The sequence below is a fragment of the Talpa europaea genome (assembly GCF_964194135.1).
Source record: "Talpa europaea genome assembly, chromosome: 12".
Lineage (NCBI taxonomy): Eukaryota > Metazoa > Chordata > Mammalia > Eulipotyphla > Talpidae > Talpa > Talpa europaea.
In genome coordinates this window covers 20,812,791-20,836,921 of record NC_140079.1, presented here as the reverse complement: position 1 = coordinate 20,836,921, position 24,131 = coordinate 20,812,791, and the positions used below count along the sequence as shown (strand labels likewise).

Here is a 24,131-nt window from a genome sequence, read left to right as displayed (position 1 = left end):
ACCACCACTTGACCTCCTCTAGCCTATGATGTGGCCACATTGCCCTCTCCAGGGTCCTTAAACCTGCCATCTATTTCAAACTCTGTGTCTATGCCCACACAGTTCTACTGCCTGCCACTCTTTCCCTCTTGACGCGTGTCACATTTTTTTCTGTCTATCAAGGTCCAACTTGACTGTTACTTCCTTTAGAGACATCACAGTGTGTTACCATGACCAGGGACTTTGATGTCAGACAAGCTTGGCTTTGAGTTCCAGATCAATCACTTATTAGCTGTGTGACCGAGTTAGCCTCTCTGTTAAGCCAGAGTTAACTTCAGTGTCTTCATTTAAAATGTTATTAACAGCATTTATCTTGTAAGATTATTGTTGGAGAGGAAATGATGCATGATACCTAGCAAGTAGTAGACACTCAGTAAAAATAGCTATTAATATTATTAGTTCTGCTCTAAGATCTTGTCTGGCTTCCTGCTGATGAGCTACTGATACGCTTTTTCCTCTGTTCCCATAAAGTTTTGTATATGATCACATTTTTGCATACACCACATACTATGGCCTTGATATTTTTATACACTGGGCCTCATTCTCAGTATAGTTGGGGGGGGCATTGTACGAATTATAAAAATCAATCTGCCAGAAGACAGTGGGCACATGGCTGGGCAAACAAAAGCATTTCTGTAGAAGAGAATCTACAGATGGCTACAGCACCACACCAAAGCAATGATTGGTGAGCAGGGAGAGGGTACCTCTTGTGCAATATGCAACCTGCATAGCTGTACTTGAAGGGTCTATGCACTCAGATGTGAACTCAGTGGAAAAAAAAAAACTGTCTTATTCAATCTGAAACCACAATCAATGAATCTAAACACAGGTAATGTTGACTGAGGAGGGGAAGGACAGTGGGGTTAATAGGGTGCTAGCTCCAGCTTTAGGAACAAGATCCATACTTCTGGGAGGGGAGCACAAGGACCAGGGTTAGCAATATCAGAAATTTATGCTTGGAGATTATCAGAAGCTGAATTACTAGAACTAGGCGGCAGATGAGGACATGCTTTGGAGAAGAAGACAGAAATGCCCAGATGCTGAATTGGAGTTTTCAAAATCACTCCTGACCTCAGACTAGAGCCTGGGGAATAGTTGAGTGTGCAAGTAACGTCTCACCTTTGCCTTGTGGGTGCACAATCAGAACAGAGTATTCTTAGACGATATCACACCACTTCTCAAATCAATTCTCTACTGCCTGTCTATTCTCTTTAACAGCAAGCCAATCTCTTAAAGCTTTCAGATGCCTAATTAATACATTTTCATTTCCTTTTCAGACCCCTCACTCCCCTTAACAGCTGGCACTCGGTGGGGAAGGCAGAAATAATTCCCAAGAAGTTCGTCTTCTGACAAATTTCCCAGGCTGCTTCCAGACGCCCATGGGGTTTGGAGGAGTTCCCAGTCTGAAGCTACTGAAGGAGGTCTGAACAGAACTGAACTCCAACCCCCCAATTCCCCAAATCAACTTCTTTGGTAGAAAAGAACTATTGCAAGGATCTAAAACTGGCAGGCAAAGCCCTGAGGTCTTTTCCTGAATCTGTAGCTGACCTTCTCTGGGGCGCATGTTCTGTGATTCCAGGGAGGCCACAGGCTTGCAACTGCTTGGGAGATAAGGATGTCAGCTGCGCACCCTCCATGTGATGCGTGTTGTCTTCCCTTGGTCCTTCCCCAGCTCCCCTCGCAACATACTCTTGGTCTCTCATGTCCACATGGGAGCAAACATTTCTTTGATCTGTCCTCTCCCTGCCTCCATACCATCTGGACTGTAAACTTTCAAAGACAGAACCAAATCTCATCTGTCCTTTTACCCCAGTCCCCGAGCACAGTGACTGACACATAGTAGGTGTTAAACTACATCTTTTGATTGACTCATCAATCGATAATCTGGTTTTATCAGTCTTGGGTTTGACAGTTGGGCTGAAATACACCTGCTGAGGATCATCTCCCTAAGTTTAGGCAGGGAGTACTTGTCATCTGTGCCTTGCTCTATACGATGTAACTACTGAACTATTTATTAACATTTCTCTGTGCTCCAGGTGTATCGTGACATCTGGATGAGTAAGCGAGTCCGTGTGCTTGCCTCAAGGGCTGTGGGTTTTACTTCCACTAAGACTCCGCCCCAGGGGTCCCCACTGAGAAGTAATTTCTGCCTCCTACTCTCTACTTGAGTATGATGTGGTTTATATTTCTAATAAAGCACTTACTCCATATCACCTTGGGTTAATAATTTCTGCCTGTCTGTCTAACCTCCTAGCTGGACAGCCTTTAAAGGAAAGGGAAGTGGTTTCCTGTCCTGGTATTCCCAGGGATTGGTCCCTCTGGGGCCGTGTTCTCAGCCTGCAAACGGGTGTAATTACAGTAACACCACATTCTGGACAGCGGGTTTGAGGATGTACATGTCATCTGCTGTCCCTCTGAGACTCCTCCCTATTGCCAGTCTCCTGGGCCAGCTCATTCCTTTCTCCCCATTCTGGCAGGTAGGCACAGTGGGTTTGAGGATGTACGTGTCATCTGCTGTCCCTCTGAGACTCCTCCCTATTGCTAGTCTCCTGGGCCAGCTCATTCCTTCCTCCCTATTCTGGCAGGTAGGCACAGAGGTGGGAAGACCCACCCTTGTATGGCATTCTCTGTTCCTGCCACCAGCTCTCCTGTGCCCCCTGGTGGTCCAGTAAGCACAGGATGGTGTCCTAACAGGGTATGCATGAGTCTGGGCTTGGCTGCTTGCTGTGTGTCTGAGCCTGGGCTAATCACAAGCCTCCACATCCTCCTCTGTGGAATGGATCATGATCCCTGCCTCTTAGCATGTGAGGATTAAATGGCAGAGCCCCTACCCAGCACCCCGTCCCTGGCAGGACCTAGCAGACCTCCTCCCCTCCTAATCCCTTTCTCTCCTGGGGCTTAGTGTTGAACTAGGGCAAGGTGTGCCGAGTGTCTGGAGCAGAGGAGAACCCAAATTCCCCATTCTCTGCAAAGCGCAGGGAATTGAGAGGAAGGAGAGAAGCTGATGGCTTCAGACTGAGCCTCCACTAAAGCAGGCGACAGAAACTATTTGGGCTCACGCTGGTCCCCAAGCCCTGTGCAGTGTTCTGGGGAGCTTGCCCCTGAATGTGGAGGGAGGGAGGCCATCAGAGGAGACTGGAGTGCACAGCTGTATTTGCCACAGCCGATACTGTCATCCCAGAGGAAAGGAACAGTGGCTGCGGGCTCAAAACTGCCTTCATTGGCTTTTTATCAGGTGGGTGAAAGGACTGGCGTGACAGAAAAGCAGCTGAGAAGTTAAAATGAGACCGTGCTGCCACGGGAGGGGTTGGAGAGGGAGTCAGAGAGAAGGTGCTTGAGGCCCAAGATGCAGTCCAGGGTCCAGACCTTTAATTCCCAAGTACAATGAAGGGATGGACTGCCTCCCTGCCCAAGGCTCAGGGTTCCACGTGGGGAGGGTGACTCGACGTGCATTCCTCAAGAAGCCATTCCAGAAAGGACTCTTCCCCAAGTCAGGCAGTCTTGCCTCCTCCCCTGAAAGGCAGGGCTACTTGGGGGCGGGCTCAACTGTCTGCAGGAAAGGAGGTCCCTCCACCCGAAAGGGCTCAGGATGACATGCTGGAATCCCACACGGTTGCCATCCTCACCACCCGCCGCCCGCAACGTGGGCTCCGTCCCATCTACCTGGATCCCTGCGCGGCTGTCTAACAGCTCCTCTGCCTCTCGTCTTCCACCTCCAATCCACCCACGCGCCTGCTGGAGTTGTCTTCTGGAAACAAAGCCCATTATGCTACTCCCCTCTTGGAATAAAACAGACCATCTTGGTGTTGTATAGCATCCCCCCATCCCCCACCACCACTTTAGCTCTCTGGACACGGTGTAAATATCCCAACATATAACCCTGTCACATCTGGCCCCTTTCTACCGCGCTGCTCTCCTCTGCTCCCTCCCAGGCTCGACACCCATCACACTCAGCCATCCACCCTGCTCTGCTTGCATCTCGGCATCCGCTGTGCCCAGGACATCCTCTTCTACAGAGATAATGCTTCTCATTCCTCACCCTCCATTCCATCATCCTTTTCTGGGTGAGCCCTCCCCACTCACACCCTACCACAGCTTGTCTGTACTTGCAGCCAACCTCCACCGGCCACTCCTGACCCACGTGATCTAGAACACTTTTGCCCAAGTCAGGCAGTCTTGCCTCCTCCCCTGAAAGGCCGGGCTACTTGGGCACGGGCTCAACTGTCTGCAGGAAAGGAGCCCCCCTCTACCCGAAAGGGCTCAGGATGACAATGCTGGAATCCCACACGGTTGCCATCCTCTCCTCTGCTGGGCATCCTCACCACCCGCCACCCTGTGGGTTTGTGACTCAGTCTTCTCTGCGGCATTTGATGATGATTGTGAGGACGAGGTGAGTTTATACAGACAAGGGCTTAGAATACCTGGACCACAGGAGACATGGAATAAATGCTAACCATCTTCATTAGCATCATTATTAATATTATTCCTACAGCATGTATCTCCCTGTGCAGTAGTTCTTAGTTTACCTGCCTGCCTCCTGTCTGCCTTCCTTATGGGCAATTGCTCACATCCAAAGAGTGTTTGTCAGAGAGTGGGCATTTTGATGAATGAATGAGTGAAAAAATGGTCGAATTCTCATGGAAGTCCATTTCTTCCTGATTTCAGTAAGTTCAGAAGCCAAGCCTTAATGGGGGAGCTAGGGCAAATCCCTCTATTTGTCTAGCTGTCATGCAGAGAAAGTGCTGAAGACTCAGTTTTAGCCCCAGGATCAGTTTCTTTATTTTAAAGAACACAATTTTATGACCTATTTGCAGTTAAAATAGTTTCTGGCTTCAAGGTGAAAAGTAATCCCAGGAGACTTGACTAGTTGTTGTATTTTTTCTTTAGTTCAGCAAAATGTCTCTGGACAACCTTCCCAGTGGACTGAAGCCTTCAACAGCCCCTCCACCCCCCAGGTCTCTGGCAAACTCCTTGCAATCCTCTTGCAAAGGGGCCCAAGAGGGGAAATGGAATGAGGCATTTCAGCTTCATTTACACTTAATTCATCAAAATGTCATTGGTAAGAGCTATTTGATGTCCAAGGCTTATGAGCCTTGGATTTCAGTCTTCCAAAGCCCTTTTCTCTTTGAACTTAAATGTGTCATTCTGCCAATGTGGTCAGGACCACCAACGAGGTACTGAATTCTGAACTTGGATGCTAGAAGGAGCCTTATCTCTTCCCCAATGTGATTTGCTGTCTCCCAAGTTGGGTTCGGAGGATGTGAAGTGCAGTTTCACCCCCTCCTAGGGTACCCATGCTCAGGGCTTCACCAAAAGGAAGGCGCCACACATACTTGGTGTGGGTAGAAGGTTCCGGAGAGGCCGTCTGTCTAGCAACCCCTTTACAGGTGAAGACCCTCTTTTGATGGACCAGATTCAGCCATGAGCACCACATCTTCCAAATCCTTTGCCTATAAGAACGTCTCAGAAGTGAATGCCAACTGTGGGTGAAGGGAGATGAGGCTGAAACTCCATTCGGAAGTGGCTGTGCTGTTGTGGCCACCACCTATGACCCAAGCCTCATCCTACCTCTGCCACTCACTGGCCATGGAACCTGGGTGGGTCATTTTGGATTGGGAAGTTGCAGGTTGCTTAGTTATAAAGTAAGGATCATAGTATTTACTTCATAGAGCTGTTATGGAGGATAAAGAAGTAACTCTTGTGAAAGCAGTTCAAACAGGAAATCACTACTCAAATGTAAAGGGATATTAAGACAACACCTAGGACAAAAGTACCCTGACCCTAGGGATGGATTTATTGCCAGTGGGAAGAAGTGATAGTGGCTTAGCAAGGACTCCTTAACCCATTGATGAATGCAGCCTCCCCTCAGCTCCATCTACTCCCTCCTGTCACCCCAACCCCCTACAATGTTCCAGGCAGGTGAATGTCCCCACATTTTCTGAGCAGCCTCACTGAGTCTTTCCACCCACACCAAGTGTGTGTGAGGTATTCCTTTTGGTTAAGCCCTGAAGGGTTCACCCTAGGAAGGGGTGAAACTGCTTTTCACATTTACTGAGCAGCCTCCATTGCCTCTCAAACAACTCACCCTCTCAAGCTCCACAGCTCCCCCTATTTACAACCCTTTGTCTTGCTCCCCCATAAAAGCCAAGCTTCTTTAAAGAACATTCAGCCATTGCAATCAGATCTCAATCTACCAAGAATGGCTCTTACCAGCAACTTCCATATTTCTAAATAGGCAAATACTTTTCTGTCCTTCCTTTGAAGGGGTGGAAAATTTCTTTACGATTCTCTTTCAAGAACTTTCACAGGTTCTCCTCTACCTCCGTCTTGAACACGTAGTTTTCTGCTTGGGCACTTCCTTCCCTACTCATAATGTCTGTAGCCACCTACTATTCACCTGTTACTCTAGCATCTGTAGTTTCAGTCTGCTGAGCCACTCTAGCCAACTCTCTGTGGAGTATCTCTACCCGGATGTCCATAAGTTACTTCAGTGTTACCCTTTCTAAGGCTAAATTCATCCTTCTTTTCCCTCCGACCATTGTTTTTCACCGGAATGTTTCACCTCAATGACCAGGACCATCATCTGCCCAGATACCCAAGTCAGAAACCATGAGTCCTGAGGATTTATCTTTTAAATAAATTTCAACAGGCTCCAGATTCTAGGACTTGCACATAATGCATATTCTGTGATCCCATTTTTATGAAAAGAACTTGTCTAAAATACACATACATGGAGAAATCAGAAAGTATGATACTGAAATGTTAACCATGCATGTTACTGGATGGTGGAGTTTACAGTGATGCTTATGTTTTCAAAGGATTGTATACATTATATCACATATGATGTATATCATATATCTAGAAGAAAAAACTTCAGTCTTAAGATAATCTTTGAATGTGTACCTTCCTCTACCTCCCAGAGTACTTTTGGTTCTCAGCATCTCTTATAACAAGAGCTTTTGACCTGTTTCCATTCATCTCTGTTCTGAATGCCAGAAGGCTATGGAGTCCACATTGTCATTTAGCCACTATGTTCTGGTCCAGGTAAACTAGCCTAAGACAGAACCCCTGCACACACTTTCATGTCCCCACACACCATGTCCCCTCCCTCCCAGCAGGCACTTCTCCGTCCATGGCCCTCTGCTACCTGGCCAACTTCTCGCTCTTAAAATTTCACGTCATACATGGATGTTGCAGTTGTCTTTCCGAGACATCATTATACACTGGGGAGCCTTTCTCCAGCCTTCTCACCCACCCACACACTTTCCCATCAAAGCATTTCCCACCTGGCTTTTACTCTACTAGACCCCATCAAACAGTGGACTATCTTATCCATCTTTGTATCTAAACAACTTGAACAATATCAGTTAAAAACTCACTTTAAGGGGTGAGTAGATTAGGTAGAGAGGTCAATTGGATGGTGATGGAAACTAGAATTCTCATGGCAAGCATCATGTATAGGGCATATACAAACTTTGATTTATAAGACTGTAATCTGAAACATACAATGTTACAAACCAATGCTTCTTCAATTAAAAACCTCACTTCAAATAAACTTATTGGGCCCTTGAGGCTTCCTGAGCCATCTCCTCCTCCAAGCTACTCCAGTGTCCCTTCCTCTCTGCCAATTATCCTCCACCGAGACACCACTGCTGCTGGGCAGGCCTGCTGTGGGCTCAATTGTGAAGGATACAATGGGGGTGAAACAAATCCAAACCTGAGCACCTCCCAAACCAGCAGCCTCCTCATCACCATGGCTCAGACAGCACGGGTGCTGGGAGGCCACCCGCCTGCCCCGGTTTATGTACATCCACTTGTTTTCCCTCCCAAGCACACGCCCACCTTTAATGGGATTTACATCCAAACCATGCTCTGATGATTTCCAAACATATGCCGAAAACATGCTTGAATGCTCTTCTCTAACTAATGCACCATGTATCCAAGCCCGCCAGGTGGGTGAGCAGGTAACAACAGACGTGGAAAGAATGAGGCTCCAGAACATTGCTGGAGATGACATGTGCCTCTGTGCCTCGCTCCCTGGAACCCAGACATCCTCTGTGGTCTTCAGACTCTCAGAGATTCCTTATAAAGAAACAAAGCAAAGGGGCGACAAACCAAGCCAAAACAAACCCTTGCAATCTGCCTGCAGAAGTGAGGCTGGCAGAGGAGGAGGAGGGTGAGGGGTGAAGAGCAGAGCAGGAAGGGGTCCAGTGGACCATGGTGGAGGATTATTGGGGCTTCGGTGGTGGGTGTGCTGCGGTAGCATACATTTTATAAGGTGCAAATCTGTAGGCCTAGAACACAGACAGCATTGTAAACCAATGTTACAAATACTTTAATTAAAAATTAAAAAATAAAGACTCCTTAGCCTGCTACCAGCTCCCTGTTGGGGAGCATTGTTTAAAACAGGGGGGAGTTGTTTAAATCAGGCTTTTGTTTCTCTGGCTGCAGTTTCAGGCTCCAGGGGAGGCCAGGGGGCAGCTCTGCACACTCACACTCTTAGTACCTCATCCTTATAGTGCTCCCTCCCCCCTCCCCAGTGCCATGTGACCTGTGTGAGTGAGCAGCAACCCCAAAAGCCACAGGTGCCTGCAAGACAACTCCTGAGCCCTGCAGAGAGGTTCTGGTTCTGGACCTCTGGACCCCCATGATGAAACTGCAGCCTGCAGCCTCCCCACCACATCCCCTATGATGCACACAATGGCTGCCACTCTGAGCTGTTAGCAGCCATTGGCTTCATTGTATTTCCTGCACTGGGGAACACATGCTCCTCCAACAGGCAGTGGGGCAGAGAGAGAGGTTGGTGGACCTAAAAGAGTCTAATAGAATCACTCTCGGGCCAAACCAGCGCATGCTCATGCCCAGGTTCACTCAGCCATGGGGATTCCTACTCGGTGTTATCAATAACCCACCAGGTTGGCATCAAGTCCAGCTTAGTGATCTGCAAAGGGAGGCTTGAGTCTTCTGTGGAGGGTGGCTGGGCTTGCTTGGCGGGCCCCCTGTGTCTGCCATCCCTGACCTTCCCATCACCTCACCTCACTCCTTGCACTGAGTGCCTCTAGCCTGCAGCTCTGAGATGTGAGAAAAAGTGGGCCTCTTTGTAAATGGGCAGGCACTGGTTCAACCAGCTGCAGGCAGGGCTGTAGGTAGGGAGGAGGGTAAGGGATGCAGAGAGGGGCACACAAAGCTCTGGACCAGGTCACCTAATGGGGCCTGCTGAGAGAGCAGTTGCCTTGGGATCTGACTTCTTCAAGGCAGGGTCCTAGAGCACACCCCAGAGTATGGGGGGAGAGGTGTGGGGGTGAACTTTTATCGAGAGATGGGGACTCTGCAGAGACATTTTTCTCCCTCTCTGCTATGCTGACTGGTGAGGCAGTAGTGTCACAAGGCCTCTCCAAAGACTGACCAATCAGCTGTGCCTGATGCAAAGCAATGGTCCTTATATGTGCTCTTCCTCCTTGCCTGCCTCCTCCCCTTTCCCTGACTTCAGAGGCCTTGGAGTTGCACTGCCGGAGTTAGCATGCAAGTTTCTGCCTTCGGGTCGGTTCTCCAGGAAGTCTGGCCCAAGACAACACTCCTGCCCACTCTAACCCCAGTGGCATTCAGAAGACCTTCTGGAATGCTCTTTCCTTCTACCCAGAAGTCAGCTCTGTGTGCCTGCAGGCACATGTAGGCATGTGCATTAGCATTATTTAAATCCTTGCCAGAAATTCTTTCCAGATGAACACTGAAGCTTGAGGGAAGAATAAGATCACTTCTTTTCAACACACAGCTATAAGTGGATGGATCGAAACTCTAGTTTAGTTCTAACATCAAAATCTGAGCTCTCAGACCAGGAGTGCTGAAGTCTGACCAGGGCTTAAACGCTGGCTCTGAATGCACCAGTTAAGTGATTGTTGGCAGGTTACTCAAGCTCCCTGGCCCTCCGTTTCCTCAACTGTGTAAGTGACAGATTTACGTGTGGTGACTTCTTCCCACAGGGACATTCTGTAGCCCCAAGGACCTGCTGTTACAGCCTCCGAAATGTTCCTGTGCAGCTTGCAGAAGGGTGATGCTGTAGGGTGGATCCAGGTCCTGAGGCTATTGAAATCTCTGGGGAACAATGAGTTTCAGGGAGCTAGGTCCTGGTGTCATCCGACTCCTTCCCACTCTAACCTCAGTGGCATTTAGACGACCTTCTGGAATGCTTTTTCCTTCTACCAGGATGTCAGTTCAAATATCATTTCCCAAGGGAAGCCTCCCTGCCCACCGACCCTTGGCCTTGAAGACTAGATCCCAAGCCCTTCTATAGTGTCTCTCAGAGCTGCTTCTATTTCACTTCTTTTGCATTTATCAAACATTGAAATATATACTAATGTGATCATTTATCATTATCTGTTTCTAACTGGAAAGATGCATGACAGAAGTGTCCATGTTTACCTTGGACACAGTCTCTCCAAGGTCTAGAACAGTGGAAGGTGTCCACTAAATGTTTATTGAACAGAGGGGTTAATGAATTTGTTCCCAGTACTATGTAGCCAAGTCTTGATGAGAACAAAGCAGGGGTGTTGTGGCTTGAAAGCCAACCCCAGGTGAATGTTAAAATCCCCATCTGATTGAAATCGCCCCAGTCACTTGGTATGGTGCTGCGTGTCCTTGAGTCCAGGACTGCTATCCTCCTGCCAGTCCATGTCACAGCTCATTAGGGGGCTGATAAGGGGACGGCTGTGCACTGACTCTGTCATCCCTGAAGTCACCCTCCAGTACCAGGCTGAAGAAACGGGCTCAAGGTGACTGAGGACAAGGGCATTTCAGCTCTCTGTGGTCTCGCCACAGGGCTGTACCTCCACAGTATATCCAAACAAGGAGACTATTCTCTGAAGGAGGGTGGGGGCATCCTGGGCTGTTGAGAAAAGCAGCACTTCCTTTTCTGCTGAAGCCTGAACATCATCAGCAGAGTGGGCTCCAGTTTCTGGTTTCCAAGATGGCAACTGGCTCCCTGCAGGGTCTTCACCTCTGCTCCCTGACCCTGTGAGTTGCTTCCAGGGCTCCCTAGGCCTTCTGTGCCCTTGTGTGGATTGGCCAGCCTCTCCCTTGTTTGCAAGTCTCTCCCTGAGGGTAAGGTCTCACATCTGAACCAGTTCACTCGGGACTGTAGGATGGTCCCCAGTTCCTGGAATAAGTCTTGCACCTGCCTGGTGAGTGCCGCTGCTGTCTGGACCACCAGGCGAGCTCCTAAGCACCCTCCTCCCCAGCTCCTAAAATCCCTTTCCATGCTCTTGTCTCTGCAGAACTTCCCACAACACATTGTCAAGGACTGCTCTTGATGCCCAACTAACATTTTTATCCTTGACAACAGACTTTAAAAATGTATCTTATATCTTAAGTATATGTCTCTAAAATCATACCAGCTCAGTAAGTAAAGGGAAAGGAAAAAGGAAAAGGAAGATGAAAAGGAGGGAGAATAAATAGGAGAGAAGGAAGCGCCTGGATTTCTGTAACATCAAAGTCCAGGAGAGGCAGCGTGTTGCAGCAGGGAGAACATGGGCTCTGGATTTACAGACGGGGGTTCAAATCCCAGCCTGGTCGTATTCTAACTATGTGGCTTCATTCAAGCTCTCTGAGCTTCAGATGGCTCATTTATAAAATGGGGATAACAACTAGCTAAAAGGTATGTTTAAAGAGGATTAGAGATAATGTATGTAAAGCACCTTGCACATCGGATCGTGCTCACCGGGAGGCTGCTGGGGCTCCTTTGCACTTGGGAATAACAGAGGGGAAGATGGGCTGGTTCAAGGTCGCACTGACAACCGAGGTCCGTGTTCTCTGCATCGGCTACCCATTATCTATCTTCACCACAAAAACTCGGTGATAGAAGTATGGACAGTGAATTAGTAATGACTTAATTAATTTGTACAGATGTTAATAGCACATACCAAGAAAACAAGAGCTGTCCCCCTGGAAGAACTTTCTATCTCCTTGCTCTCACCGAACAATGACTGACATTCCATGATGCTCACCTGCATTTTAATCAAGTCTCCATATTTCCCCTGCAAATCTTCAGCCTGTCTCAGTGTACCTTGGCCTCGGGTTTGTAAAATCACATTAACAACAGCAGAAAATAATACAAGTCACCAAATAACCGTAACTGTGACCAACTCCTCTGACAGGTGATCCCTTTTCGCCTGTTACTTAACCATGTCTCCCTCCACAGCACTTTTTAAGTGTCAAAGTCAAGTCATCTAGGAGTGTTCTAGTCTCTAGGGCTTGTCCAAACTCTGCAAGGGTGCAGGAAGCAACAAAATGGTCTGAACAAGCAAAAGACAACTGCATTATCCAAAATGGAACCTGTACTCTCCAACCCATGGTAGTTGGTCAGTCCCTTTCACCTGTTACCAGCACTGGGCAGGGAGGCTACGGGGCAGGTGTCATGGTGGCCTCACTTACCAATGCACATGGCCAGTGCCTGGCTGGGTGTCAGCTGAGTGAAGACTTGTAGAATGAATGCAGGAATAAATGAAAAATGCACCCAGGACTGTCTGAATTAGTCAAGACTTTATAAACACATAGCACCGAGTTATGTCTTCTGTCTCCCTCCCCGCTCACCCCCAAGTCCAATTCACCTGTTCTCTCCTTACCCTAGAGATCAGCTCCCCGACCATGCCCGTCCAGGTGCCATTGGCCTCGGGAACACCATACACGCCATCCCCGACCAGGCGGATCTTGTAGTTGAAGCGGAGGATCTCCGCCAGCTCCTTGAGCATGTCCACACAGAAGCCCTCGTAGCGGTCGTTGCCTTCCATCTCCTGGTGGTTCCCCTTCAGCATCAGATACGGGTTTTCCTGCAGCAAAACTGGGCAGCTGTCATTCTCATCTTAGCCCTGGTGTCTCAATCACACATGATGGGGGGGAGCAGAGCCGGGGGGAGATGGAGTAGAAGCAGACGTGGATTGGGTCTTTGGAGGGGATTCTTTGGAGGTGGCGACCAGCTCCCCTCCCCAGCTGCCAGAGAGTTCTCTAGCCAGGAATAGGCAATGATCCCACCGTACGGAGGGCCCTGGATCTGGCACCACTGGTGACCACAGAGGTCAAGTCTAAGCCCCTCCACCTTGTTTGTGGTCATATCTGCTCCACTCTATTCCACTCCTTTCCCCCGCCCCTTCCCTTTGTTAGGTGACACAAACCAACCCCTGGATGTTACAAGACACAAGATGACAGGCAGCAAGAGAGAAAACCTCTGGGGGCGACAACCCTCTCCTGACATGAGGCGCAGAGTGCTGGGTCACAGTTTGGCTGGGCTTGGACTGGAGAGAGCTGGGAGTGTGCACGAGACATGGATGGGCGGGACGGGTCAGGCATGTCGTGGGGCACGAAGAGGAAGGGTCTTAGACCTGGGCGGGGGGGTGACCATGGATGGTGGTGTCACTGCCACAGGTGGTTTGGGAGAGAAGAGGACTTGGATTTGAATTTGAGGTGCAGTAGGTTATCTGGGGGAAAAAGCGAGAGAATGTTTCAAATGTGGAATAAGGGCAAGAAGGGGCAGACTATGGGAAGAGACAGCCAAAGGGTGGAACACATGAGGCCATCGAGGGTGAAGGGCTGAGAGAGGAGAGAGGAAAGGCAAGAGGGGGCCCTTAGGGAGACCATGATCTTAGAGAGCAGGAGAAAGTGAAGAAGGCAAAGCAGATGCAGCCAGAACACATGAAAATCAGGGAGAAGAGGTCAGGAGAAGTGGAGGAGGAGGACTTTCAAGGAGAATGCAGACACCCCTCACGATGAGCGGGCTGTGAAAAGGCACTGGGTCTGGCATCACTGGTCACCTCTGGAAGGCAGAGTCCCTGGGGGTGGCTGAACTCTGCAAGGATGGGGGAAAATGGGGTACACGCAGGAGAATGCAACAGCATTTTGAGACTTTAGAAGGTAAAGGCAAGCAAGCCAGTCATCTCCCCTCCACCCATCTGCCACCAGTCCCAGCTCTCTCTGAGCTTCAGGCCCCCATCTGGAAACCACAGGGCTGGAGGATCCCCAAGGAGTCAACGATCCCCTGATTTATGGTTCTGCAAGATGGAGTGGGCCTGGAGAAGCAGCCGAGCGTAGTGAAGACGGTGGGGACAGCATGAGGGACCAGAGTAAATTTGTAGCTAGAAAGCAAGAGTCCCTCAAAAAGGAGAGATTAGAAAAGCAAGAAAGAGAAGTGCTCGGTGGTGCAGCCAGCCCCCAGGAGCCGGAGGATGCAGACGGGGCGGGGTGAGCGTGAGGCGGAGGTGGGCCCAGAGGCAAGGACAGCAGGGATATGGATATACCGAGGAGGTGAGGAGGCCGGAAGGTGAGGGGCCCCTGCCAGCCTGCAGGGCTGTGTTCAGAGCGCAGGCAAGGAAGATTGAAGGTCATGTGTGAAAAGGTCGGCAGGACGGCTCAGGGGTGAGCAGGGAGTCCCCAGGCCCAGTGGCAGCCAAGAGGCTGGATGCAGAATGGAGCTGGGAGCAGGGCTGGCCAGGACAATCAGGCATGAAGGCAGGTGTGCAGTGAGCTGGCTGGGCATCAGGGCAGAGGGGCTACTAGAAGCTAAAGAAGGAAGTGCAGAAATGATTAGCTGGGCTCGAGCTGGAAGGGGATTTTCAGTCAGGGGAAGGTAGCCACACTGACCGGGGCCTCCAGGGGAGGAGGCAGGAGGGAGGTGTGGGCTTTATGATGCGGGAGAGGGGAAGGCAGAGGGTTGTGTGACAAAGAGAAGTTGCTCTGATTTGAACGTGATAGTTTTGATTCATGCTCAGTTCACTCTGATGTCAATGAGATGGGGCCAGTCTGCCTGCCTCCCCCACACGTGGGCCTCGGCTCCAGGGCCTCTCTCTGGCCCTTCTGCTCTCCCTCCCTTGTCCTGCCTGACCTAACATCTCCGTCCTTGGGGTCTCAAGCCACTTTTCAGAACTCCCACTGCACTCACAGCTGGGCCCCACGCTGGCATCTTTCAACCCTCCAGGTGGCAGGTAAAGTGGGGACCTGAGACTGATTCCCCCTTCTTTGACCTCCCCCAAGCTAGTGGGTCCCCCTTCTCCAAAGCCTCCAACATTAGCATTCTCTGACTGTGTCATAAGAGGCACTGAACAGGCTTCATAAATGGGGTTGGCAACACCCCAGAGTATGTGTAATTCTCCCAATGAGTGTCACAAAATTTTCTTCTCCAAATACTCTCAACTTAATTCAAAATTCACTGACAATGTCAAAATAAATACACAAAGACTAATCTTGGAGCGAGAGGAAGTATCACAAATGACAGAAATGTTGGGGTTCACTAGCACTTTGGGAAATGTGGGGGTTCAGGGCTGGCCCGGAGCAGGAGGCCCAGTCCTGGCAGGAGTGTCTGGAGAATGGCAGGTGAGAATGCAGGAGAAACGTCGACCACGCGGGCTGACACGGGGCAGATGCCCCAGGAGTGGGGGCTGCGGCTAATTCTGCGCATTTGCTGGTATTAACCAATAAGTCACTCACCCGTCCCAAGTGGGCCTGATGGGAACAGGAGACAACAGGGATCCGTGCTGAGTTTTAAGGGATAAATCATTCAGGATTACCATTTGCCAGGGATAACCCACAAATGGCCACCCAGGGACTGAATTAGATAATCATTTCCAGTAAGAGTTACTGCATCAACCATCTCAGCCACATGCGCATAAGAAAAGGGCCACTGCAATTTTTGTTTAAGCTGTACTTGTCATATTATTAAATGTTGCCTGATACCACAGTGCCCTGCCCACCCCCCCGTCCCTTGCCTTCATGAGCACACGTGTATAAATGTGAATACACACGATCTTGCACACATGCAGTCAGACTGACATGCCCAGTCTGGAAACACAGCCCTGCGGTGTCACTGAGACTGTGGGTCTGTGCCAAAGCCCCAAGCCCTGTCTGGTCCCGGACCCTGAGAGGCAGCACAGACAACTCAGCAACGTCCCCATCTCCCTCCTGGACTCACGCTGGCTTTCTAGGGGCTCCTTCCTACTCTGTGTCAGGCCTGTCTCTCATTGTAGAAGGGGAGGCAGAGCTGTAAAGAACCACAGCACTGTGAAGCTATCTGCAGCCTCTGCAGTCAGGGAGCTACCCACATGGTTCAGCAGACCTCTCCTGTCTTGCCTGCTGCTCCCCTCAGGAGTATATTTCTGTCAGTCTGCCTGTTCTGTTCCCCACTCTGTCTCTGGTGAATCCTCTCACCTCCCTGCACCTCTGGCCTGTGCCCCAGTTCTTGTATGCATAAATAAATACATCTTTAAAAAAAAAAAAGCACACTTCCAGCAGGAGAAATGCCGCAACAGAGGTGTATAAAATGCTAGAGACCAGGACAGGGAAGGGATAGGATTAGGAAGACTTTGTGGAAGAGGTGACATCTGAGCTCAGACATGGGAATTAGAGGAAAGACATTACTGGGAGAGGGAACAGCATGAGAGAAGGCAGGGAAGGGCATGATAGAGTGAGAAATGTGGGGCTATAGAGTACTGCTGTTCCCTAAGCTGTGTGGAAGGGAAGCAGGAGTGGCAGGCGGGGTCTGTTCATGACAGGTTTATATACCAAGCTCAGGGGCAGTGGGTTCTGTCTGCACCAGAGGATGTAAGTAAGGAAATGATGGGACAATTCTGATTTGAGAATGACCACACACACAAATGAGCCTGTCTCCTACCAAATGAGGGGGAAACTCACCAGCATGGCCTTCAAGTTGCTAAGCACTATGGACCCATTTTTTCTGGCCTCATACCTTTCCTCTCACCACCTATACCCACATCCTGAGAAAACCTGTACCTTTGCAGCATTCCTGAACACCGAACAATGCTCTCCTACCTTCCAATCTCCCTCCCCATCTCTCCCTGACTTTGGAGCCCCTCTTCCAATGCCCTGACCTCTCTGATAGGTAGGACCCCCTGCTCCTTCAAACCCCACAGTGCTAGGCATGTGACTCCTTTCTGGATTTTACCCCACAGTGCTTATAGTGAGTAGATCAATAATTCTGGTTCAGGGTACATGGGAACTGGGAGTTTATGTAGATAGTGATGGAAGTCCCTGAGCTCTTTTTATTACCTTGAACAAGAAAAAATAACAACAACAACAAAACAACAAAACCCAAAAACTCAACAAAACAGACACATTTGTAGACCTTGCACATTTAGCACTGATAAGGCTGAGCAGGTTAACTAATTCATCAAGTCTCTGCTTTGGGCTGGAATTATATCAGTGTGGCAACACTGGTTATCTCCTGCTGAAAAGCTGCTGTGCCAGACAGGGAAATATGCTTTTGATTAGTTAAAAAGGAGGGTAGGGTAGGGTAGGGAAACAAACTAATTATTGCTTAACACATGCAGTTGTTTAATTGACAAATCTTTAAAACATAAGGTCTTGGGGGGGCTGTGGGGAATACCTTGGCCACAAAAGCACTTGATGCATGCCTTTTAGCAAATGCTAACCTCTTTGAAGGTGGAGACTGAACGGAACTCATCTTTGCGTCTCCAGGCATGAGCACAGTGCCTGGCACACGGGGACAAGGGCTCGGAATTGGTGAAGAGAACTGAATCAGAGGCATTTAGTCCCTCGCTCTTATGGATGGAGAACTCTCTTGTCTCCAAGTGGAAATGAAGAAACAGTGCTGAGAACCCACCCAGTGTCCACTGCAGAGGGAGTACATTTTGCACAAGTTACCAGGCAAGACAGGCTGTTGGGAAGGACCAGGGGACACCCTGGTGGACCGAATTCAGTCCCCACTTGGGCTTCTCCCACCTTTGTCCTAAGGTTCTCTTCCTCTGGCAAGCACAGCTGCCCCGGCTGTCAGGGTGCCCTGGAAGAGGCATATGTAAACTGTGGGCCTCCCCACCCCAACTCTTCCCCAGCTGCTTTAGACTCATCAAATATCATTTCCATATGAAACAGCAACTTGAGTTTAATTACACTGTCATAAATTGGCCTCGGCGCTGTGATTAGAGCTCCTATCTCTGTTCTCTGGGAAGTCTGTGAGTGCGTGGGGCTGGGGAGGCACCCTGGGGAGATGCAGCTGGGAGGTTCGGGGACGCCCCGCTTACCAGGATGGTGGTGACGACCAGAGTGGTGTTGAAGAGGCTGTCGGAGATGTTGGAGGCGTAGAGGCGGCTGTCCATGCTGAGGCCGTCCGCCACGTGCCACTGGCCAATCTGCCAAGACCAAGGAGAGAGGACTGGGAAGAACTGGGGGAGCGAGGAGGGGGGCTGGTTTCTCCAGCCCTGCGGGCTTCCAGGGTTGCAAAGAGCCAAAGAGTGGAGGGGCCAGTCCACAGCCTCTGACTGGGCTGCCCTTAAGCCACAGAAAGGATGCATGTGGTGGGGAGCAGAGAGGTTAGAGGGACAGGGGTCCTGTTACCTAGGACGGTGGCTGGGAGACCCAGGAGAGTAAGGGGGAAAGCGGGGAGAGACAGAGGAGAGGTTCAAGGGAAAATAAATCAGGAATGCAGTTTGTGGAAGTTCTTTCCCACAGAAGGGACGGAGCCTTATCTTGAGGCAGGAATGAGCCACAAAGCTCTTGTATTTAAGCATGTCTTCAGTACTTCTGATCTAAATAAGAATCAGAATGGCATGCTGGAGAGAACTGGCATAGTCTTGGCCCTTCAGTAAATGTTGGCCAAATAGTTCAAGGAATGAACCAGAAGAGGGAAGACCCAGGTTCTGGTCGACCTGTGTGGAACAGTGAGAACTTAGGCAAATTACTTCCATCTCTCTGAGTTTCAGTGTCTCCCTGTATATAGGGGATGGGGACATTTGCACTGTCTCCTGAGCCCCAGCTGACATCAGGGAGGTGCCCATTTGACATTACGCAGTCAGCCAGGAGCACAGATCTCCATGTGTAACCTCAGAAAACTTACTGAACCTCTTTGAGTTTGTTTTCTTATCTGTAAAGTGGGAATACTGATAGAAACTTGCTAGGGTGGTTGTGATCTAGCCTGATACTCATTTTCTTCCCTTCATTGTCTAGACTTACAGGGAAAGAATCCACAGCTTGCTCAGTTCCCCATTCTGAACATCACCTCCTCCACCCAACCCAAGAGCATTGGCTTTTCAATGGTTTGTTTGTTTTCCAAGTGGAATTCTTTTCATAAATACAGATACATGTGTGTGAGATGCCGATATACTTCTACTAGCTGGAGCCCCTGGCAGATCATTTCTGTTGCTGAGCATTTGAGGTGGGCAGCCAGGAGAGACGGCTGACAGCTGGCTACAAACCCAATGAAATGTACACATCAGCTGTTGCCAGGCGTCTCCAGGCACCAGCAGCAGCTTCCCTGGAAAACCCTCACAAGTTCCACGGATGCCATGTGGCTCTATTCACCAGAGCTGGGCTCTGGGTTACACTTCTGGAAGCTTCAACAATAATAAAGAGACATCTCATCCCCACCCCTGGGGTGAGCCGGCTGAGGGTCACAAGCAGCAGGAAACATCTCCTTGATGTCACGGTCTGAAGCTTGAAGACAGAGTCCAAGTTAGGACCACCCTGGACCCTCTGCATAGGGCTCTTGCAGGCTTCAGTTGCAGGCAGGAGCCTGATGGTCTCTACAGTCAAGCCTGTCATTAGCCAAAGAGGAGATGACCCCAGACCCTGGCCAGCAAGGTACCATTGAAGGTAGGTGGGTAGCTCTCTGCACTGTACATGCTCAAGTTCAGCATTTAGCTCCTGCACATCCACATAGGAAGCCTCATTTTAGATAAAGAAACTAACGCCAAAATACAAGCAGGCCCCCAACCTGCCCATGGCCACCTAGTCATCATCTGAGAGGCCCGAGCTTTAGCCACTGGGCTCTTAGGCCCAGATGAATCAACCCTAGGAAGCCCTTGTGGCCATCCTGTTGGTTTCTCCAATACCTGTTACACATTTTGGTTACCTGTCACCCCACTAGCCAGGGTGGGGCTGGCCTGTTTATGCTCCAGCCCCTGCGCCCCAGCTAAGGGACTAGTGCTTGGAAGGGGTAGCCATCGACTCAGATCTGCAGACTGCTACAGGTGGTGAGGCTCAGGCAGAAGGCAGGTAAGCCGATGAGGCCCCATGGACCAGTCAGGTCAGGTTCAGCCTTCTCCCCCCTCTCTCTCTGCAGGGGGAGAGAGTGGGGCAGGATGAGTGACCTGGTGTTCAAGTGAAAGGGGAGCAGTGGTTACTGGACACCCCTTGGGCTAGAGGGTTTTTATCATCTCTGAATTCTCCCATCTTGTGGAATAGCTCTGGTGTTTTCAGTTCATTTACAAGGAAACTGGGCTCGGGGAGGGATACATGGCTTGCCTAAGGTCACCAAGTTTGTAGGCGTGGCACAGGTTTGAACTCAGAGCTGTCATACTCCTAAATTAAGATCTTTCCAGTTCCTGTGGAAGTCTCATAAGGTGGAGATACCCAAAAGCATGCCCTGCAGGTAAGTCGGCCCAGCTAACAGGAAGACCTGAGGGGCCTCTCATCCAGTAGGGACCCTGGGTACAGAGCTTTTTCCTTCTGGATGCTGACACTCCAACAAAATGGGTAAAATGAAATGACTGTCCTCTTGGACACTCAGTTTTTTGGTCTTCAAAATGGATAGAATGGGTTCCTGACAGTCCCTCCTGGGGTGGGGAGGCCACATCTGGATGGAAGAACATAAAGAACAACTGGTGTGAGATGGAATCTCATTGTAGTTTTGATTTGCATTTCCCTGATTACAAGTGATGTTGAACATTTTTCATATGCCTGCTGGCCATTTGCATTTCCTCTTTGGAGAAGTTTCTTTTTAGCTCTTCTGCCCATTTTTTTTGACTGGGTTGTTTACTTTGTTTTTGTTCCATATGATCCAGCAATTCCACTCCTACATATTTACCCAAAGGACACAGAAACATTAATCCAAAGGGCACCTGTACCACTATGTTTATAGCAGCACTATTTACAATAACTAAGCTATGGAAACAATCCAAATGCTCAAAAATAGATGACTGGATCAGGAAGATGTGGTACATATACACAACGGAATATTACTCAGCAATCAAAAAAGATAAACTCATTCAATTTGCAGCAACATGGATGGAGCTGGAAGGGATCATGCTCAGCGAAATAAGCCAGAAAGAAAAAGAAAAATACCGGATGGTCTCACTTATAGCTGGAATTTAGAAAACCTAAATAAGGGACCAGGAAAAAGACTAATTATAATAAAGTAAATATCAAAATCAACAAGCAACTATAAACCAGAGACACACTATGGGGGGGGGCAGGATGAAGGGCGTAGGATCAAAACAAGGGAGGTGGGAATTGTATGGGGAATATAACCAAGATGAAAATGCATACATTGTGCAAAAATGAAAAATGATGTAAAAAATATATAAAATTAAAAAAAAATTAAAAAAAAGAGATGGGGAAAAAAAAAGAATAATTGGGCTAGATGGCAGCATCTAGAATTCCTGGGACAGAACTAAAGTCTCCAAGTTCTATTTGTCACCTTAAAGGTGTACTTCACATCTCCTTTAAGATCACAGTCCTCTACACCTTGCCCCCTCCCTCCACCCTCATCCCATGGAGGGCCCCAGACTCCCTGGTCTCACCTGAGCAACGAGAACGGATCCCACAAAAAGCCAGAGATAGAAAAGATTTACTCAGAGCCAAATCCGACAGCCTGAGCAATGTACCCCACCCCCCACCCCCCACCTCTGGAGACACAGCAAAGAGACTAATTAGCCCCTAAGCTCCAGTCAGGAAATGAATCTCCCACCCACCCTCCCATTAGCCCCCAAGAAATTAATAAACTCATCAGATTCAACAAAGCGGCTTGGCAGCTATTACCCACTGCAATTTAATTGCAGAAAGGCAGTGGGAGGGAGAGGGAGAGACAGCCAGGCGCCCTGGGATACAGGCTAATTGCCCCACCTACTGGGCACCTTCCATGCCACACACATGCCAGGAGAGGGCAGGATACAGCTCTCATCACTGAAAATCAGTGGCTCTGCTTCCAGCCAAACTCCCCTGCTCCACCCGCTGACACCTGCCCCAAAGCCTCCTGCAGAAACAGCTGTTTTGCAAGCCTTTTCCACATGCCCACATGTGGGCTTGATTATGTCTCAAAAATAATGTCTTTCCTTGGCCCTCTCTGTCCTTCCCCTTGCTCTGCCTTCCCACCAGTTTATAGCCCCAGGGGTTGTAGAGAAAGGAGGAGAGGGTATGGGTTTGGACAGTACCACCACTAGCCTATCCAGCCCCTGAGTTACAGGTTAATGTGGCCCTGCAGGTGTACAGCTGGGTGTGCAGAGCACAGGCTGGATTGTAGCCTCCACTTGCCCTTGAGCATCGCACTATAAAGTCGAGGGCCCCAGTACTGGAGGGCCTGGGTGTAACCTGGCTTCTCTGCTTATGAGCTGCATGACCTGGGTAAGTTAGTTAATTCTTCTGCACCTCAATTTCTCCCTGCTATAATTGATTAAAATAGTAATTATTACTCATAGGGTTCTTAAGGAGATTAAAGGAGATGATAATGTGCAAAGCACTATGTAAGTAGTCATTAATTTAATTTTGAAACCATGGTTCTGAGACAGGAGGTTGGATATTGTCTGCACCCTCCAGAGGATACCGTAGACTTTAGTTTATTAGACAGATTAGTCCAGTACCACCTGTCCTCCTCACTGGCTGTTTCCTGGACCAGCCATTTCACCATTTGAAACGAAAGTCCTCAGGCCCCATTCCAGACTGATTCAATCAGAAACTCTAGGAGCAGGGCCCAGTTGTATGTGTTGCAGCAAGGCCTGCAACACAGACTGTTGGATTCCCGATGGTCTCTAACACAACAGAAAGGGCAACTCAGATGACAAGCATGGTGACAGGGAAAGGCAAGGGTGTAGAGATCAGCAGTGAAATCAAGTGCTGATCCATGGTGAACTAGGAAATGTCAAAAACTGACTTTCCAGGGAAACCACTGATCTGGTAGTGCCTGCTAATTTCTGTGGTGTAAATACTCCCACCCTGACTGATGTCAAGCTACCAACATGATGTCACTGCATAAAGTTGAAAAGAGACAGGCTGAACTTTTCTTTGAGGTTGGTTTGCACAGATAACAAAGCTTGCATCTTATCAGCAAATGACCTCACCTGTGCAAAGCAGAAGCAACTAACCATGAGGGGAGCTCCCAGGCCAGCTGAAGCCTGAGGCACACATGCAGAGGAGGGGGTGCTATCCAGGGGTGAAATGTGCACCAACAGAAATCCAAAACCTGTTATCTGAAGGAAAGAAAGCCTCTTCATACTTCATGAATTGCCCGATGGGCTGCAGCTAGTGGGGGCACCCTGACTCCAAGCCATGGGGGAGCCAATCATGCCCACAGGCTCTGTGCTGGGTGCCACAGTTAAGTAGAGGAATTTCACTGGCACTTCACTTTATTAGGAGGGAAGGTAAAGCCTGCATAAGTTAACTATGTGGCTGAGCTGGCAAGTGGAAAAAAAACAGGATTCAAAAGGCCAGTGAGTTGCTGCACTGGGATCACAATATTTAAAACAAATGTACTTTTCACGGCTGAGTCTAATGCTCTTGAAGAAACATCTGATGATAGGAGTGCTTACTCAAAGAGGAAAATGTGGGTAAATATGACTGATCTGGGACCTAGAATGTATCACTTATCTAAGTGCCCAGAAGATACAGAATACATATAAATTAATAAAAATTCTGCTCCTTTAAGCACTATAGCTTTAGAAATTTTAATTTCTACTTGAAAATATCATTTACAAAAATTCTTTCTCAGGGAATTATTGTTTCCGCTGTGTGCTTAGACAGAGTGAGTGTCTTTACCTTCTGACACTGTGTCACCACTGGGAAATTGATAGTGACAGAGAGATGATGCTGGTGGCTGAAATGTGAAGGACCACTTGCCTTCTCTTTTACGGTTTTATAAGTTAATTTGCCTGGTTCTCTCCCTGTCTCTTTTCTTACTGTGGATTATCACTTCTCCCTGCTATCAAAATACCTGTTTCTAAGACCCCTGCCCTTCTAGTAACTGTACCTGAGACTCCTGGGGTGAACAAACAAGGGACCAAATTTCAAAGAACTGCTGGAAGTAAAACACAGATGAAGCCTGATGGGGCGGAGAGCACTAGTGAATGGACTCTATGACATTATGCAAGCCG

At 49.0% G+C, this 24,131-nt stretch overlaps 1 protein-coding gene across 1 annotated transcript in view; it reads right to left on the bottom strand.

Moving 5' to 3' along the window:
• The window catches only part of GRIK4 (glutamate ionotropic receptor kainate type subunit 4), a gene marked incomplete at both ends in the record, with an annotated part of 271,471 nt that overhangs the window by 63,562 nt on the left and 183,778 nt on the right, over positions 1–24,131 (bottom strand). Inside the window, 2 exons of the mRNA XM_084249559.1 lie at positions 12,657–12,860; positions 18,075–18,182. Of these exons, the coding sequence (XP_084105685.1) occupies positions 12,657–12,860; positions 18,075–18,182 (312 nt within the window). The remainder of the gene's footprint in view (positions 1–12,656; positions 12,861–18,074; positions 18,183–24,131) is intronic.